General features: G+C 41.3%; 1 protein-coding gene across 1 annotated transcript in view; it reads right to left on the bottom strand.

Moving 5' to 3' along the window:
• The window catches only part of slc6a8 (solute carrier family 6 member 8), a 40,016-nt gene extending 21,784 nt beyond the window's left edge, over positions 1 to 18,232 (bottom strand). The window contains exons 1-2 of the mRNA XM_085394171.1: positions 16,605 to 18,232; positions 1,992 to 2,123 (exon numbers count right to left, since the gene is read on the bottom strand). Coding sequence (XP_085250297.1) covers positions 1,992 to 2,123; positions 16,605 to 16,962 — 490 coding nt within the window. The 5' untranslated portion in view covers positions 16,963 to 18,232. The remainder of the gene's footprint in view (positions 1 to 1,991; positions 2,124 to 16,604) is intronic.
• Positions 18,233 to 19,193: the final 961 nt, after the last annotated feature.

The raw sequence follows: 19,193 nt of genomic DNA, 5'->3' as shown, positions 1-19,193 counted from the left end.
CTGAATGATTTTGGGAAATCGAATTTACAGCATGATATTAGTCAGTTTTTTAGGAAAATATGAGGAAAAATACAAAAATTAATCCCATGATAGCCTCTTAACCCAGAGGTGGGGAACTCCAGGCCTCAAGGGCTGGTGTCCTGCAGGTTTAACACCCTGGGTCAACACACCTCATTCAAATGATTAGTTCATTACAGGCTTCTGGAGAACTTCAAGACATGTTGAGGAGGTCATTTAGCCATTTAAATCAGCTGTGTTGGATCAAGGACACATCTAAACCCTGCAGGACATCAGAACTTGAGGCCTGGAGTTCCCTCGCCCCTGGGTTAACAGTAAAGAAATTTAATCTACAGAAAATTATAGAGGACATTGAAAAACAAATGCTAATGTAAAAAATGACAGGTTTGAAAGTAGAGAGAAATGTTTCCAAATCTTCTTGAACTCACAAAGACATAAAAGGCTGAAGTACTCAACCTTTAGGCAGATCAGACGCTGCTCATCTTTTCATTTAATTCAATTCAATTTTATTTATATAGCGCCAAATCACAACATAAGTCGCCTCAAGGCGCTTCATAAAGACTACATAAAGAAATTAGAAGAAAAGGGCTTCAGGCAGAGCTGCAGAATAAACGTGTTTATATCAAATATTGACTTTTCATGTGTTTCCATGCATGTTTGGACATCTGTCTGCTACTATTTGAATGTATTTATTTTATTTTATTTAAGGTCCATCCTTGTATTTTCTAATATATAAAACTAAATCTGCCTGTGATTGGCTCGTTCTTTGCTCTGCTACATGCATCCTCATGCTCCTCCTGCTGCTCCATATTTAGCTCCATTCCTGCTGAGACTCTCAGAACAGATGAATGAGCTGTTGGTGTTGACTGTTGGTGTTGCTCCCTGTAACTGTATCAGACTGAATGAATGTGAAGGCGGAGCTCTGTCAATACTGCACTAAAGGTCAAAGGGAGGCCGGTGTAGTAAAGTTAGCTACTGATAGAGCCGAAGAGTCATGTGGTCCCCTGTAAAGATCAGCCCTCTGAAAAATGCAGTGTGCAAGCGTTATTAAGTGGTACAAGACGTGCATTATTATTGAGTGTGTGTGTGTGTGTGTGTGTGTGTGTGTGTGTGTGTGTGTGTGTGTGTGTGTGTGTGTGTGTGTGTGTGTGTGTGTGTGTGTGTGTGTGCGCACGTGCAGTTTTCCAGACGGGTGTGGAGTCACGTACAGCAGATCTCAGATTACCACCTGCAGATAAACCTCCACAGAAAGCTGAATGTGCGCTCACAGACTGACGTGTCAGACTCACCCGCTCATAAGGATCGGCCAACAACATTTCTACTGACCTAAATCTGACGACACGGTGCCTTTATTCAGTCTTTGAATGTAAAATTCTTAAATATCTTTGGTCTGTTTGTAAAGCCTGACGACAGGTTTGCACTTGAAGCCAACAGAATCTGCAGCGGCACACCCAGGACTTTTTTTTCCCCAGTGGGGGATTTTAGGAATAACGAAATCTTCAGAAATTAAAAACAGGGAAGGAAAACTTATGAGATGCTTGTGATTGTGAACAATCGAACCATGACTGTATTTATGCTCTGTCCTTTGATCTATGACAGACATTCTGGTTTTCAAACATTTCTGTAAATTTAGGTCCAACTCATCTCCTTCGTTTGGATTTTAAGGCTTCTGCAGCTGCATATCTCATTATTATTCACTGAAAAGCATGACAATGCAGTGATTAGCAGTGGAATTTATAATCTGATAAAATCTTATAATGGTAATAAAAAAAAACAAAAAACACACACACACACATTGATACACAGCAAGAAAACTTCCCATGATCAGATTAATGGGCCAAATATTCCAAAGGCTACGCTGCAGAGGTGGAATTATAAAATTTCACTTAAAAAAAAAAAGTAAAAGTAGTTAAAGTCCTACTAAAGTGTTTTGTTTTGGTAAATGTAAAGTCCCACTTTGTGGCGTACTGCACCTTTAAACAGCGGCGCGATGTTCCAGACGTTGATGCTTCCCGCTTTCATGAACTGACCGAGAGAGATCTCCAGGAAGAAGATGGGGATTCCTCCAACGAACACAATCAGCAGGTAGGGGATCAGAAACACACCTGTGGGAGACAGAGTCATCGGTGATGACGTGTTCAGGGACGTTCAGACATCTGAAAACTCTAACCGTTCTGTTACTGTTGCACAAGAAAATCTTCTTCAAAATCAAGAGTTTTCTCACAGCATGTAGATGCGCTGCTTATTATATAGTTTCAGTTTTCCTGTTCATGAAATTTCAGCAAAAACCTGCAGTTCTTCTAACAGCCACCTGAATGGGTCAGTACGAGTCTTCTTGAAACCCTCACAGTGGAAGCATGTTTACAGCCTCACACACAGTTTCAGCCTGCGTTACATCTGCACAGTGGATGATTTTTTTTAATAACTCAAAGACTTTTGTGATGTTTGCCTTATTGAGCCATTTTATTCCATAGAGCCGTTCGGTTTTGTCATAATCACCTTTTCCCTTCTATATTTTTATTTTTATTTCTGGAGTTGCTTTATTAAATTATTGCTTTCTGCTTAATTGGACTTTCTTTTATGGAATTTTAAACATATTTAACCTTTTGATTTTGTCGCACTGGATTTTATTTAACTGAGATATAAAAAAACTAAAGCGAATTAGAGTAACTTGTGTTTAGAGCTGTTGAGATAGATAAACTATCTTGTTTGATTATTTCACAAGTTTCTGACCTAAAATAAAGACTATGACTATTCAGTCATAAATAATTTGTTTCTACTTGAGATTCTCCAAATGTTAATGTTTTAACAAAAAAGGCAATAATCTTCTTTAAAGTTATTTTGAATCAATCAATAAATCTTCATTTCTGCATGTTAGGCTCAGCTGCATGTCTATAATCATAAAATCAAACAAAATTATTTTGCTTCTCAAACATTTTAACGACTAAATCTTTCATTTGTTTTCTTTTGAGCAGAAATCGGCTCCTGTATGATGTTTTAATGTGACTGAATGAAGTGTAACATGAACCGTACATGTTAGAATCACATTTTAATGCTTTGGCAGTGATGAATTATTGATGGATCTAAAGAAACAGTGAATGAATGAGTTTCCTCTCCTTCACTCTGAACTGCAGCGAGAGACATGAATGAACAATTATGCTTCCTCTTCACTCTCTCGCTCCGACTTTGGTATTTTAATTGGCGTGATGGTGGATCCACACACACACACACACACACACACACACACACACACACACACACACACACACACACAAATATATATACAAACACAAACAGCAAGGGGTAACTGGGTCACACTGTCACCAGGAACTGGTATGAATGGAATCAAACTGGCATGACACTGGAGGGGTGAGAGAGAGAGAGCAGGGGGCAGAGAGGGGGGTGCTGTGTGCCAGCAGTTACATAACAGCGGCTGCCATTACGCTCTCAGCTCTTACACAAGGAGAAAGAGGGGTGGCCACTATCATCATATCATAACTGCAATGTTAAGGGAACAGCTCAGTGGTACTTTATTATGTTTACAACCAGTGTAGATGCTTTCTCCCACAGCAGCACTCTGATGGCAGCCACAACATTAAGTTTTTCCATTATTTTTCACATGAAATTGAACCCACAACATTAAACATTATTCAGATGTTTTTCCTGTCATAACAGTGTTCAATATACATGTGGTTAAAGTTTTAAACAAAGAGGAGGGTAAAATAAACTCCCTGTGAGTCACAAGATCAGTTTTATGTGGAGGTTTTAGTACTGTGCAAAGGTAGCTCGAGTAGCACGTGCACCTTGAGCTGATTTAGCTAGATCAGGCACAGCTGCAAGCTTCTTTGCAACCCACTTTCACCCCAGCTACACCTGTTATGTTGCATCTGATGTAATCAACGTGCATGGAAGTGTGGGAGATTTCAATATTGATCTTCCTTTGACTTTACTTGCAGAGTGAAATAATAAAGATGCACAGTAAAGAGCAGTGAGGGAAAGCTATGGTTATTGATTATTTATTTATAGCAGTTTTCCCTTCAGAGAAATCACGGATGTTTGAAGGTTCTCAGTCATCCGGGTCATGGTTGTCTAAGGAGCTTGAAAGAAAATGACTGGACTTCTTTAAATTTCATGAAGATTAAATCTTAATCCTTAATCTTGGATTTTAACAGTTTTGTTGTTTAAGTTAAATAAACAAGTCGCGTTGTCTAGCTGTTTTGCACAAAAACATATTGATTTCAGATTCTCCACCCATCAATCCTTCAATCGTCTTCATAAAACAAAAAATATTAGTAAATATTGAACATTCAAGTTCATAGTAAACTCTTTCAGTTTGCCGTCTCTCTATGAAGAGATCTGAAGTGCCACCTAACTGTACGACCTTGATCAACTGTTCTGTCCAGGGTGTGCAAGTCTTTTAATCAGACCAGCCATCTTTTAAAGCAAAGCACGGCCACTGATTCGGTTTTTACGGTAGAGCTTGCTATAAGCCAGAACAGGAGCAGGTAATGTGAGGTAGTGAGGAATTAACCTGGGCTGACTGCACCGTGCTCAGCTGCTACAGTTACATCATTCCAGGTCATGTCACTTAAAATGTAACCTGCCTGTACAGCTGTGAGACAAACATGAGAAAACCCTGCCTGAATAAACACACCTCAGGTCATTATATTTCAACATTAAAACCTTCATTATAAAAGAAAAATCATAAAAATGCAATTGTGGATTTAGCCTGATTGAATACCTGCTCATTAAAACAACAAATATTTGAGTTGAGGTCATCTTTAAATAATAATAATAATAATGCTCTAGATCGTTAAAAAGCTGTAATCATTGTGTCCATTCAGAGAATAATGCCCGTATGCTTCGTACACACACATACAGTGGGGCAAAAAAGTATTTAGTCAGCCACCGATTGTGCAAGTTCCCCCACCTAAAATGATGACAGAGGTCAGTAATTTGCACCAGAGGTACACTTCAACTGTGAGAGACAGAATGTGAAAAAAAAAAATCCATGAATTCACATGGTAGGATTTGTAAAGAATTTATTCGTAAATTAGGGTGGAAAATAAGTATTTGGTCACCTCAAACAAGGAAAATCTCTGGCTCTCACAGACCTGTAACGTCTTCTGTAAGAAGCTTTTCTGTCACCCACTCGTTACCTGTATGAATGGCACCTGTTTGAACTCATCATCTGTATAAAAGACACCTGTCCACAGCCTCAAACAGTCAGACTCCAAACTCCGCCATGGCCAAGACCAAAGAGCTTTCGAAGGACACCAGGAAAAGTATTGTAGACCTGCACCAGACTGGGAAGAGTGAATCTACAACAGGCAAGCAGCTTGGTGTGAAAAAAATCAACTGTGGGAGCAATCATCAGAAAATGGAAGACATACAAGACCACTGATAATCTCCCTCGATCTGGGGCTCCACGCAAGATCTCATCCCGTGGGGTCACAATGATCATGAGAACGGTGAGCAAAGATCCCAGAACCACACGGGGGGACCTGGTGAATGACCTGCAGAGAGCTGGGACCAAAGTAACAAAGGTCACCATCAGTAACACACTACAACGGCAGGGAATCAAATCCCGCAGTGCCAGACGTGTTCCGCTGCTGAAGCCAGTGCATGTCCAGGCCCGTCTGAAGTTTGCCAGAGAGCACATGGATGATACAGCAGAGGATTGGGAGAATGTCATGTGGTCAGATGAAACCAAAGTAGAACTTTTTGGTATAAACTCAACTCGTTGTGTTTGGAGGAAGGAGAATACTGAGTTGCATCCCAAGAACACCATACCTACTGTGAAGCATGGGGGTGGAAACATCATGCTATGGGGCTGTTTTTCTGCCAAGGGGACAGGACGACTGATCCGTGTTAAGGACAGAATGAATGGGGCCATGTATCGTGAGATTTTGAGCCAAAACCTCCTTCCATCAGTGAGAACTTTGAAGATGAAACGAGGCTGGGTCTTCCAACATGACAATGATCCAAAACACACCGCCCGGGCAACAAAGGAGTGGCTCCATAAGAAGCATTTGAAAGTCCTGGAGTGGCCTAGCCAGTCTCCAGACCTCAACCCCATAGAAAATCTGTGGCGGGAGTTGAAAGTCCGTGTTGCTCGGCGACAGCCCCAAAACATCACTGCTCTCGAGAAGATCTGCATGGAGGAATGGGCCAAAATACCAGCTACTGTGTGTGCAAACCTGGTAAAGACCTATAGTAAACGTTTGACCTCTGTTATTGCCAACAAAGGTTATGTTACAAAGTATTGAGTTGTATTTTTGTTATTGACCAAATACTTATTTTCCACCCTGATTTACGAATAAATTCTTTACAAATCCTACCATGTGGATTCATGGATTTTTTTTTCACATTCTGTCTCTCACAGTTGACGTGTACCTCTGGTGCAAATTACTGACCTCTGTCATCATTTTAGGTGGGGGAACTTGCACAATCGGTGGCTGACTAAATACTTTTTTGCCCCACTGTATGTGTTATTCTATCACTGTGAGGACCCTGGCTTACACCATGCATAGCTAGTATTCTAATCTATAGCCTAAAAATAGGTTTGAACCCTCAAACAGCTCAACTAAATGTTGAGCTTACATATTTAAAACTGTATATCCACAGATGTCCACACAAATGTCCTCCGGAAAACAAAGTCACAGTATCCATCATTCCCTAAAAATGTCTGTACTTTTAAAAGCTGTTCACAATGTTGACAAATGTCCTCGCAGTATCTAAATCTACATGTCTACAAGATTTGTCCAATTTTCACCAATGTCCTCACAATAATTGGAAAAAAAATGCTCACAATAGCTTAAACTTGATCCCCACTATTAAAAAATATCTATCACTATCCAACAAGGCCTTTGATGTAAGGCCTTTTCCAAAGATGCCCTCACTTTCTAAAACTGTCCACTGTGCTGACAAATATCTTCATTATCCAAAACCGTCCACATTTTTCACAAATGTCCTCATAATATCTAAAACCTCCACTGGTCCTCACAATGACACACAAACAGGTGCACACCACCAGCTCTCAGAGTGAGGCTGCTTCACATGCAGCTCACATCACCGCTGATGACGTATGAGACGCACGACAGGTTGAATGACGCCAACCTGATGAATGACGCAAGCCCGAGTGAATCAACGTGGGTTAGCGAAGGCCTGCTGCCGCTCATAGTCAAACACTGTTCTGTTGTGTTAGCCAAGGTTAGCTTAGCATGAAAACACACAAGCTGCTAGTGAGTCATGACTGCAGAGAGAGAGAGGATGGAGGAAGGGGGAGGGTCGGCTATGCCAGCAGCTCGCTAAAAATTCCCCCCCCACACACACACACACACACACACGGTCAGAGCTAAGTGGTGTAATGCTGTTAGCTCATCAGTAATTCAGTGTTAATGGGATTACAGAGTACTATAGCCTCATCACAGTCAGCTGCACTGAAACACACCAACTTAACTTTGCATTAAGCAATGTGATAATAAGATGCTTCATTTCAATTTTAAAGTTCCAGGCGTTTGACGGCTCCAAAACATTTTTACAGATTGTTTGTACTCTATTGGCCAAAACTCAGATTACGCATTAAAAAAAATTATTTTGAAGGAAGACTGAATACAGTTTGCAGGAGATGTGCAGTCAGATCAAAGCGAAAAAGCTTTTTGAGAAAATACCATTAGAAGAAAATTAAATGTATTATTTGAACAATTATCAGCATTGAGCAGCTCGGTCGGTTTAGTAGATCCAGCTAGCGAAAGTAAAGTTATTCTAAAACAACAGTTCGATTTTAAATCATCTTCTATGGAGATTCTGATTTTCAAATTGAGTTAGAGCTGCCGCAGATAAATCCCGATCAAAGTAAGCTGGGCCGAGTTTGTCTGTCAGGTCATTTAGTTAGCTGACAATGAACCGCCGGTCAGTGAGAATCGATTTTTCAGACTATTAGCATCAGAGATGGTGGAAGTCGCCAGCAATGCATAAACTAACCAATCTGACAAGATTCAAGAGTCCTACTGACGAGATTCTTCAGTCCAGCCTTCTACCACTGATGAGATTCTGTTGTCTAATCTTTGGCTAATGACAAGATTCAAGAGTCCAGCTTTTGACTACTGATTAGATTGTACAATCTTGCCTTTGACCTCTCTGTATCTAGAATATAATTCTAGAATCTTATTTTACCTTGACATTTAGCCAAACTGATGATAACCCACAGCAGACACACACATGCACAAAACTGTAGCTACACATGGAAACACATTACCAAAATGTTAGAGGCAGACATTATGTTATGTCGTTGGGAAAACATCAAAGAAATGTGTAAAGTTTGTATAAATGCTTATTGCTCGTTGCATGAAAGTCACATGTTGTGTTAAAAAAATACATATTAGCTTTTGTGCAGTTGTTTGCAGTTCAATCAATTACCAAGATTTCAGGATGATTACATGAGTAACCACAGGACTGACAGTTAAAAGGTCCAACGTGAAAAAGGGCATAATATCACCCTGTGCTGTGGTAGCGTCACCTAACGTGTCCCACACGTGGTCAGTTCAGAGTTGAAAGTAAGTCAGAAACAAATAGAGCCACAGCTGCAGTTACCTCGCTAAGCTGCAGCGCTACAGTTAGCTAGCTAAGCTGGTTAATCCGAGGTAAGTCAGTGGGCTAAGCACTGACGTGCTGAGGGACTGACAGACTGATAACAGGGCTAATGACAGAGCAGGAGATTCGTCATTGCCCTGATAACTTCCAATTCGTATCTGAATGAATTGTGCAGGTCTATGTGTCTCTACTGTTCACTAACACACCTGAGAAAAAACACTCCAACACTCTTAATCTGTGGTTGTCTGCTGCTATGTTGACCTTTTAGACAAACATTTAAACTTCCATCCATCCAGCTTGTCCAGGGTTTCCCAGGCCAGCCGAGAGATATAATCGCTCCGGTGTGTCCTGGGTCTGCCTGGGGGCCTCCTCTCGGTGGGATATGCCCGGAAAACCTCACCCAGGAGGCGCCCAGGAGGCAGCCTCGTCTTCAGCTTGGTCTGCTCAAGCAGCTCACTGTAACATTTCCATTAGTGATGTGGACCATCTCCTCTTATCTGCCATGTATGAGAAAGGGCAACTGTGTGAAAGCAGCTTAAGTATCATCCAAATCGGCCTCATTACAGGTTTATGAACTGTTATTCAATCTGCCAACTCACCGATAAAAGGTCAATTATTGTGTGAGTGCAGATATTATGTTTGCTACTTAAATAAGGCTCAGTAACACGAGAGGTGGGAGTGACTATAGCAGGCTAAAATCAAATAGAGATAAGCCTAAATTCAACTGATTTTCCAAACTGCAAACACCAACTGATCAAATATTTTTATTTCTGACATACATGAAACATTTCAGTGAAACATCAGTGCCGACGTTTGGTTTGTCAATAGAAACATCCTGAACACGTCTGGTAAAAATGTTTTGGGTCTCTTTCACAACTGTGACATTTCTTATTATTATAGATTTTGTTTGGAGGTTAAACTAGTTAATACAAAAAGAGGGAAAGATATAGATTATTATTAAATAATTGCACATGACTTAGTGAAAGTATATAATATACATGCTCACATGGAAACAGTTCATTAAAATAGGAATATAGATTTTATCCTTGTAGTACCTGGTCCAAGTATCATTAATTAGCTCAAAATTCTCTATAGCTGATATCAAACATACAAACCTCCAGCTAATTGACTCATCAGTCACTTTGATTGCATAAAACTACACACACAGTGAGATAACAGGTTCCTGTCTACTTGCCAGGAGCCTCAGTGACATCACACAAACACTAGCTGCCAAATTCTAACCTCAGCTCGGCTGAAATTAGACTCGCCCACATTAACTGAGCAGAGAGAAAGATCCATAACATGACTCAACGAACAGCTGAAGGCCGTAAAAAAATAAGAAAAATATTGTAGAAATCAAATACCAAACAATTCTGTGTCTAAATCGAGGTTTATATGAGTTTCATAAAAAAAATTATAAAAAGTCCTCATCACTGATGGAAGTAATTTCTGTACTGGACCATCAAGACCACGTTGAGCCTTTGGAACATCCTGAAGAAATGTTCAGGATGTTCAGGATTACTACTTCTTTCAGGAAACTCTGACTTGCACGTTTCAGGACTTCAAAGAAGATCATCCTAAAAGTCCCTCCATCTGCAACCACTTCAAAAGTGAACATGAACATTTTAACTATTCTATTCAATACAGTTTTGTTTATAAAGCTTAATCAAGCTTAGTTGTAAAGACTCTACAATAGCACGGAGAAATCATCAACAATCATATGACACCCTATGAGCAAGCACTTAGTGACAGTAGGAAGGAAGAACTCCCTTTTAACAGGAAGAAACCTCCGGCAGAACGAGGGAGGGGCGGTCATCTGCCGTGGGGGTGAGACAAAGGACACATTGTGGAAGAGAGCCAGAGATTATTCATAATAACTATTGATTAAATACAGAGAGGTGTATAAATGTATAAACACACAGAGACTGAAGAAGAAACACCCAGTGCATCATGGGAATCCCCCAGCAGCCTACACCTATAGCAGCATAACTAAGGGAGGACTCAGGGTCACCTGGTCCAGCCCTAACTATATGCTTTAGCAAAAAGGAAAGTTTGAAGTCTAATCTTAAAAGTAGAGATAGTGTCTGTCTCCTGAATCCAGGAGAGGAGAGGAGAGGAGAGGAGGAGCAAGCTCTGTCAACAGGATTAAAAGATTACAGGCCACTCCTGTTAATCTCAGGTCCACGTGGTGAGAGGGATGATGATGTCACATTTGGCAGGGAAACACACCCGCACACAAAATCTGTATCCAACGTTGACTTCCGACCCTGACACCTCACCAAAAAAAACGTTCCCATGGAGACATGAAGCAGAGCAGGAACAATCACTTCTGATCAGATCAATCAGACTGCTTGACTACAGAGCAGATCAATACTGCAGTAACTGGAGAATGGTCAAATAAACAGCTGACCTCCCTGTTTCCAAACAAGCTTAATTATGCAGTTTGTTTATTATTCCAGGGTCTTTTCCAGCATTTGATATGTTGTTTATTTATCAGATATACAGAGTTTAAATGATTAGCAAATAATTGCATTTTGCAGGACCCTTGGAAAACCTAAATGTTCCAGAAAAATCTTTCTTAGGTTCTAGTATAATCTCAACCAACCTTGCAAATGCTCCCAGGACCACCAAAAACCACAGCAGCACCATTGGAGGCCTTTGGTTGAACCCTGGGAGAATTTCTAGGACTTATGGAGTCTCAAATCAACAGCACCCTTAGAAAACCATCAAGAACTCCTGCAACATTTTCACTGACCTTTCCAGGTCTTCTGCCTTCAACTCAATGTCCTTCTAAAATTAAAACACTGAAATGTCTCGTATAACATCCGCAGCATCCTCCTCAATGATCTGTGGAAGCTAGAAGTCATTCTTTGAAAGATCCCAATGGTACCCTGGAACACCTTCAAGGACCCTTGGCACATTTTCACTGACCTTTGGTAAGTCTTTAGGCACTCGGAGAATGCCCTCAAGGATCCCGGTACCCTCTTCTTAACCCTTTCAATTCTACAGAAAGAATTAGAGAAAGGGGATTCATAATATTCATCACCAAACTGAACCTTGAAATGATCCACTTCTCATGCACACAAACGTTCACAAACAACAGCTTGGACAAAATGTCCTCGCTGAGAATATTTTAAACTACAGCCGGTCCTCTCAAAGACAGAAGAGGCGCACACAGACGGACGAGCGATCTGAAGGACAGAACTGATCTGTGAAGATGAAACTGAGCTGCAGGTCATTTTATAATCACTGAAGCAGAGAATGATAGTGTGTGTGTGTGTGTGTGTGTGTGTGTGTGTGTGTGTGTGTGTGTGTGTCTCCTTGGTAGGGTGACTGCAGCATGAACACGCTCTGCAGGATAATAAATCTAAGTGACTTGGATTTATTGGACAACGAAGACAGAAAGGACAGAAAAGGATAGAGGACAGAGGGAATGAGGGAAGGACACAAAGGAGTGAAAGGAAGGATGTAAAACACAACATTTACTCAGATAAAAGTAGAAAGTAGCCTGTAAAACATTTTTATTTAACATATAGAAACTTTCCCTTACTGATAATGGAGGAAACTGCCATTTGTCCCTTTTTGTCTAACTCGATGACCGTTCATCTGATCCACTTTAAACTAGGCAGGTTTCTCTCTGGGGACGAGGGTGAGCTCACTACCATATTTGAGGTCGTTCGGATGAGGAGTTTTCTCATTTTTGCTAAAAGTTTCTCATGTGACCGTTATCTGTACTAGAAATTCTATTTAATGCTTTGCCAAGTCTCTTAACATCCAAGATTCACCTCATTTCACCTTCAGTCATCTTAAACTGACCTAACTCTAGCTAACCTCAACCCTCAACAACAAGATCTTGAAGCAGTGTTTTTAAAAAAAACCAAAGGCTGGCCGAACAATTGTTTTATAAAATTTTGTCTGTCTGATATAAAAATTAAACACGTATCTCACAAAGATATTTGGGAATATTTAATTCATAACGTGTGTGTTAGCTTCCTGGATGAGCGATTCTGCAGGTTCTGCACATCAGCGAGTGTCTTTTTAGCCGACCTCTTTTTGAAACAGGAACTTTGCGTTTGTCTGCATGTGACACGTTTATGGGTCGTCCGGATACTGTAGCTACAAAAACCTGGCCTTAGTCTACAGCTTAGTCTACGCAACAGCAAATCGAGACGAGATCAGTTATGAATATTTAACCTTCTTCCTCAGAACAGCTTTAAAAGAATAAAGCGGAAAAATTGATAAAACAGCTACAGACCAGACTGTAAAGCTGAATGAATAATTTAACCAGATACTGTTAAAGATTAACAGGAGGAATAAACAGCAACAAATATTTTAAACAAAAAAAGGAGAGCTACACATGTTTGCAGGGAGTGTCACGCACTAACACAAAATACTGCATGTGCGCATTTTCCCATAGACAAGTTACAATAATGAGCGATTCGGCTGATTGATCGTGAATATGCAATAACATTACAAGACCGTCCGGTTTACAGAAACGACACAAGAGCACTAAGAGAGCGTGAATGGCGAGGGCCGATGTCAGCATCGGTAAAATGGAAATCTAGTGTAGCACGTTAATCTTTTTGTGTCTTATAATGGTGTATACCCTTGTGTGTCCTCGGGTCAAAAATGACCCCAGGTGTATGGCAAACAAGTGTATGGGAATCCCGAGGACACTACAAGGATTAAAAAAATAATCCGATCAAAGAAAGCGTTTATGCCGATCAATGGCTGATGTATTGATTTAAAGTGTCGAGATGATCCAATAGAAACTAAAGCTGTTTCCTAATTCATGTGAACCATGAAACTTTATTTTATTATTATTACCTATTTGATTGAAGCAGAATTGGCTAAAATCCTTCTATAAACTGTAAAAACTTGACATTTTATTGTCTGTTCATGCAGTGTGGGATGTTTGCAAAATCGCCTCCCGAGGTCTTGTTGTGAAGTTTGAAGATGATCCATAAAACATTATGGGTAATATAAAGTTTTATGTTGGCCTTGACCAGATTTACACCCAAATTAAATCTGCTCGAGCTGTTATTGATAGCTCATAGAAAATTTAACCGTGATATCTTGAAAACTGTGGATGTTAGACTGTGAACGAACAAACGAGCAGACAGAAGTGATTGCATGGCCCCTCCCTTCTTGTGGAGAAAACAACCTTTAGGAAAATCAGGTCTTTACAGTTTTCAAGATTCGGCTTCAACACTGATCACATGTCCGCCTGATGGGGACGTCTCAGAGGTGCAACATGTGCATAAAGTGCTGATTGCACATCTTAAATCAGAGTCAGCGACTAAACACAGGAATGATGTGTTCAGACCAAACGCGATGGAGCGTGTGTGCAGTGCGTTTACCTCGTGTTCTGATATGAAATGCTACACCGTGATTTGCATGCAAGTTACAATAATCAGCTGAAGGTGCACAAAGTCACCAGGTTTACACACAGAGTCAAACAAACTAAATGTGGAGACGTCATCTGAAATTTTAATGCATCCTACAAAATAAACCGTCTATGGAGGTGACAGGTTTGGCTTTTTGTGTTTTCTTAGGACAAATGAATGTAATTTATCTTTCTCTGCTGACTTGCTGAACAACATTTGGTTTTGTGGCCTTTTTGACAGTCTTCTTAGACTCGCACATTACCTTTTTAAGCTATTGTTTGCCATTTTCTCTCGTTTCCTGATTGCAAAAGTCAGAAGAAAGAAAGTTAGCCTAAAAGGGAGAGGAGCTAAACCAGGGAGTGTGACAAGGACCAGTATAAGGCAAAGAAGGATGATTTTGAGCAGTGAGTCACACAAAGCTACTCTAGCAGTTAAAATGTTAAAATGAGCTGGAAATAAAAACCTAACAGGTCCTGCTTAGAGTGTCTCTGGAATGCTTTTTTTCATTAACAATCATGTTACTAATTAACCTAATCAGCTCTGAGATGTTCTACCTGGTGTTTTTAATCATTACACAGCTTTTACAGTCTTCTGTTGAACCCTGTGGTTTCCATTAAACAGTTGTTAACACACAGTCGTCTCTCAAAGACGAAGGCAATAACTGAGGCTGCTGACAAGGCTGAAAAAGCGCCAGAATGATCCTTTAACTTTGGTTTCAGATGTGAAGCAGGTGACCTTTACAGAGTCACATGACGACGGTCTGCAATGTGAGAGCTGAACTTCTTCTCTTCGCTCTCTGTGATTTAAGCCTGACCTCCTCCTCTTCCTCCTCCTCTCTGCGAACATTCAGACCTTTCCCGTCTCTCCTCCTCTCCGTCCAGCTCAGACTGGTCGACTGTGTGAACGAGACCTTTGCAGGTGACAGGATCCAACTTTTTTCTCCTTTCTTTCTCTGCTGCTAAAGTTCAGCTTTGACAGAACAAACAGAGGTGATGAATCCACCTGCTGACACCTCCTCTACTCCCAAAAAACCTTCATTTGAATTAAATAGTTTTTAATTAAACTGGGAGAAAAACGCCTAAAACCACATCTGTAAGTGTCCAACGAGCCCAAAAGAATTCAGTTTGGAGTGACTTAAAAATAAAGTAATCAATTTATAAATCTATGATCAAACAAAACAGAAAACGAAGCTTTACAAACGTTTTTGTGACTTTATTGATATACGTTTAGATTATTGATTAATGCGTCTAAAATTTGAGGATTTGCTGAATTTTAAAGCGCCTGAGCTCAAAGCAACTAGATTTCTTTTAAGATTATCGACAGACAGTCCTGGTATTTAAATACCAGTGCAGATGTGTAACTGTAACCACCACTGGATGTGAGGCTTGGAGATTCCTGGGTTTATCCATGTTTTTGAATCATTTCTCCTGTGATGCTAATTCCTTTCTTTTGAAATAAAGTTCCTTTGAATATAAGTCTTGCTTTCCTACATTTCACTGAGTCTCTTCAAACTGGAGAGAAGGTGACAACGTGCACGCAGGCGTCCATGCCCAGCCTCACGTTTACAATGTACCCTGCAGCAGCGTGCAGGAGCATCAGGCTCAATAAAAGTCAGTTAACTCGAGACACTCACACTCACACACACACACAGTTGTATTATATATGGTAAAAGGCATCACGTGCAGTAACAGTATCTCCCTCTATGCCTGCTGTGGTTCTTTTCTCACACACACACGTTACTGTGCTGGAAGCTGATCGGCTGAACCTGCTGCTGTCACTCTGATCAATAACACACATGTCGCTGCCACCATCCAAACACATGCAGCCAATTATGTCACTGAGAAACCGAGTCCAAGCCTCTCTACAGCAAACCACGCCCCCTGGTATTTTAGCTCCTCCCCCATCAGCTACAAATTTAATTATTCAGTAAAATAATCTGAGATTCAAACAGCTGGTTTGACTGACATAAGGAAAAGTTCGGAAAGGAAAAGTTTATTTTTGATGTTTTTCAGCTCCAGCGCCACGCCACAGTTAGACTGAACTTCCTGTTCTGTCCTGGACTCACCTGAAGGTGAACTGAAACCTACACTGACCTGTGAGGAGGATAAAATTCTGGATGTTCTCTGACATCAGCACAAACACAGAGGAGGAGTCATTTTGGGGAGTGGGATAATGCTGGCCCACCTCATTTCTAAAGTGAAAAGACTTTAAAGCTTTCATTTTTCTCTTAAGCTATTATTTATCTTCTTTGTACAGCTTCAAACATGCAGCATGTGTGTTTTAATCCCTAAAAAATGTCTGGTGGTGTCCAGCCTTCGAATGTGAACTTTTAAAAGTGGAAAATCTTCACACCCATGTACACAAACGTGAAGCTGTGGAAAAGATCTGCTTATAAAATTAAAATAAGCATTCCCGTTCACATCCAAGAGCACGAAAACTGGACAGTTTGTATCCACAAGCACAAATCTAAGAATCTGTGCTTGTGGATACCAGTAAAAAAGTGTCTGTCTCACTGGTTGTCTCACAGCAATCTTGCAGAAACCATTAGGTAAAGTGAGGATGTGCACATGCCCCGTACAGGTGTGTGTGTGTGGTGCATCTCACCTCCTCCGTTCTTGTAGCACAGGTAGGGGAACCGCCACACGTTTCCGAGTCCTACAGCAAAGCCCACGCAGGACATGATGAAGTCCATCTGTCGCGTCCAGGTTTCCCGCTCCTGGTAACCAGGCCCAGCTCCGTTGACCACACCACCTTTTTTGTCCTGTCCAACACAAGCAGTGCCCACCACTCCACCAGCGACGCCTGTCCCCGCCACTGTCAGCGGGACGAGGCTGCCATTAGCGGCCGCAGGGGCATAACCACTGCCACCGCCCCCATTAGAGAGAGTTATGGGGCTCTTTTTGGTCTCCTCCAGGAGAACCAGAGAGCAGGAGGAGGCTGGAAGAGCCTGCTTCTCCATCATTCACAGAATGGGAACCAGTCAGGAAGTGCTCCAAATATTCAGCCTCTGTATCCCCTTTAATTCCTGCAGGTTTTGTCTGCAATATCTCTTATTTCTGTTCAGGTGTTTCCCCACAGTTCCCACTCAGGCTAGCAGTCAGACCAGTAGGAATAGTCAGCAATGGTTCCCACTTAGAATCCCTTTATTTTCTTCAGATTTCAGTCTTTTTAAATCACTCCTAAACCCAGACACCAGTTAGATACCAGAAGGAATAATCAGCTGTAATTCCCACTTTAGAGTGTTTTAATTCCTGCAGATTATAATCCTTAAAGTCAGTTTCTCAGTCCAAAAAGCACTCAGATACCAGTCAGCAAAGGCTGGGTGGTGTTTTCCCTTTAATTTGGCTTTTTGTATTTTTAGAAGTCCCCAAAACTCAAGTCCAAGCAACCAGTCAGGTACCACATAAACCAGTAAAACACCAGTCCCCCTCAGCGTGCTGTTATTTTGAAGGTTTTGTCTCTTTAAAGACTGAGTTATTCTTCTCCTTTTAGTCTCACAGTCTCAGTTTTCCACACCTCGTGTTCACCTCCTCTCAGACTCCCACTAAACCAGCCAGCTGCCAGTTACAGACCAACAGTCACTCAGAGACAGCGGGTCAGGACCTTTATCCTCGGCCCCTCTCACTCTTCCTCACTCACAACCAGAAGAAACGTGATTCTTCCTCTGTGCCGCCGAGGATCCAGACTGTGGTCTTTTATTTATGACGCCAACTCTTTTTCAGATGATTTAATAATGTTTTTATTTTATTTTTATTTTTTTTAAAAAAGGAGGTCACAAATCCAGAAAGTCTATTGTTTAAAAAAATGGGGGGGGGGTTCTCGAATTACAGGGGTTTAATTTGAAAAATAAAATAAGAATAGAAATAAAAGAAAGGGAATTACACCGACGATCGGACAGCGACCTCAAAAACAATCCACGAAACACTTGAATGTGAGTCTGAAGAATCGCATGGGAACAGAGAGTCACGGAGGAGACGGCGGCCTGCTGGAAGACAGAGAGGACGGCGGAACCGAGAACAGTCCTATTATTCCCCTAAAAAATAATCAAAAAAGAAAAAAGAACCGGAGCTGCTCACGACTTCAGTCCCGGCGGCGACGCAGACTGTGGAGGAATTGCAGCAGCAGCTCCATCCGAGGAGGAAGAGCGCGTCCGGACCGAGGAGAGTGCGTCCCGCTGCGCAGAGCTGTCAGAGATCCCGGCGGAGTCGGTATTTAAAGTCTGTCAGTCCGTCAGGGACCAGCGGCTTTAAAAGGAGAAGCTGCCGCTCTGTGTGACGTCACGACAAATACCACGCCCCCCGATTGCCATTCCTCCCCTCTCCATCTCTACCTCCCTCTCTCTCTGACTTTCCTCCTTGTCCCCTCGCTCTTCTCCCCCTGTGCCCTCTCTCCTTTCCTCCTTCCTTCCTTTCCTCTTATCCTCCCCCTCTCTTTCACTTCTCCTTCTTTTTAACTCCTTTCTTCCCTTCATATCTTTCTCACCTCTTCTCTTCCTTCCCCGTCGCTTTTTCTCCCTCTTCTATTTACCCTCTGTGTCTCGCATCATTTTAACCATGTAACCGTGTTCCTGGAGGAGTCTCTCAGATTAATTCACATCCCAGACGCCACATTTCTCGTGAAGATTGAGTGATCTGTGGCTTAACCTGAAGCTGTCAGCACCAAACCTGCAGCTGGAAAAAGCTTCAGGGAGGAGAAACTAGTGCAAAGGCTTGAAGTTCTCCTGCATGACCGAACCACATCCCATCAATATAATTCACTCACTATAAACACAAGTATGGAAAACTGAATTAGTGACCTACGTTTTTAATATTAAAAAGATAACTGCTTTTAGAAAATAATTATTTTGAGCAAATGTTTCTCACTGGTTAGGACATGATGACCAACCTTTAGTAGATGACCAACAGTCATTTATGGGGATAAAATGCATTTTGAGGCTCAAAAAGTGGTTTAATGTCAGGGTTACAATTAGGTTAAGTTTAGGAGGGTTAGAATTAGGCATTCATTTTCATTGGAAAACTGTGCTACTGTTAGCCCAAAACAAAGGAAGAGGAAAGGGGGAAGTCATGTTAGAAGGCAGTGAGAGAGAAGAAAGGGTGGTGGAGGAGATCTAAATCTAAGGACTATGAGTGGTATAAGAGAGGAAGAAGGTGCACCCAGGTGTAGTATATCTTATGCAGAGTGTGCGGTCTGAAA

This window comes from Rhamphochromis longiceps, linkage group LG20 (genome assembly GCF_057381845.1).
Source record: "Rhamphochromis longiceps isolate RC_006_pf linkage group LG20, R_longiceps_female_GT1.1, whole genome shotgun sequence".
Taxonomy (NCBI): domain Eukaryota; kingdom Metazoa; phylum Chordata; class Actinopteri; order Cichliformes; family Cichlidae; genus Rhamphochromis; species Rhamphochromis longiceps.
The sequence above is the reverse complement of the archived record's forward strand: the minus strand, read 5'-3'. Positions and strand labels throughout refer to the sequence as shown.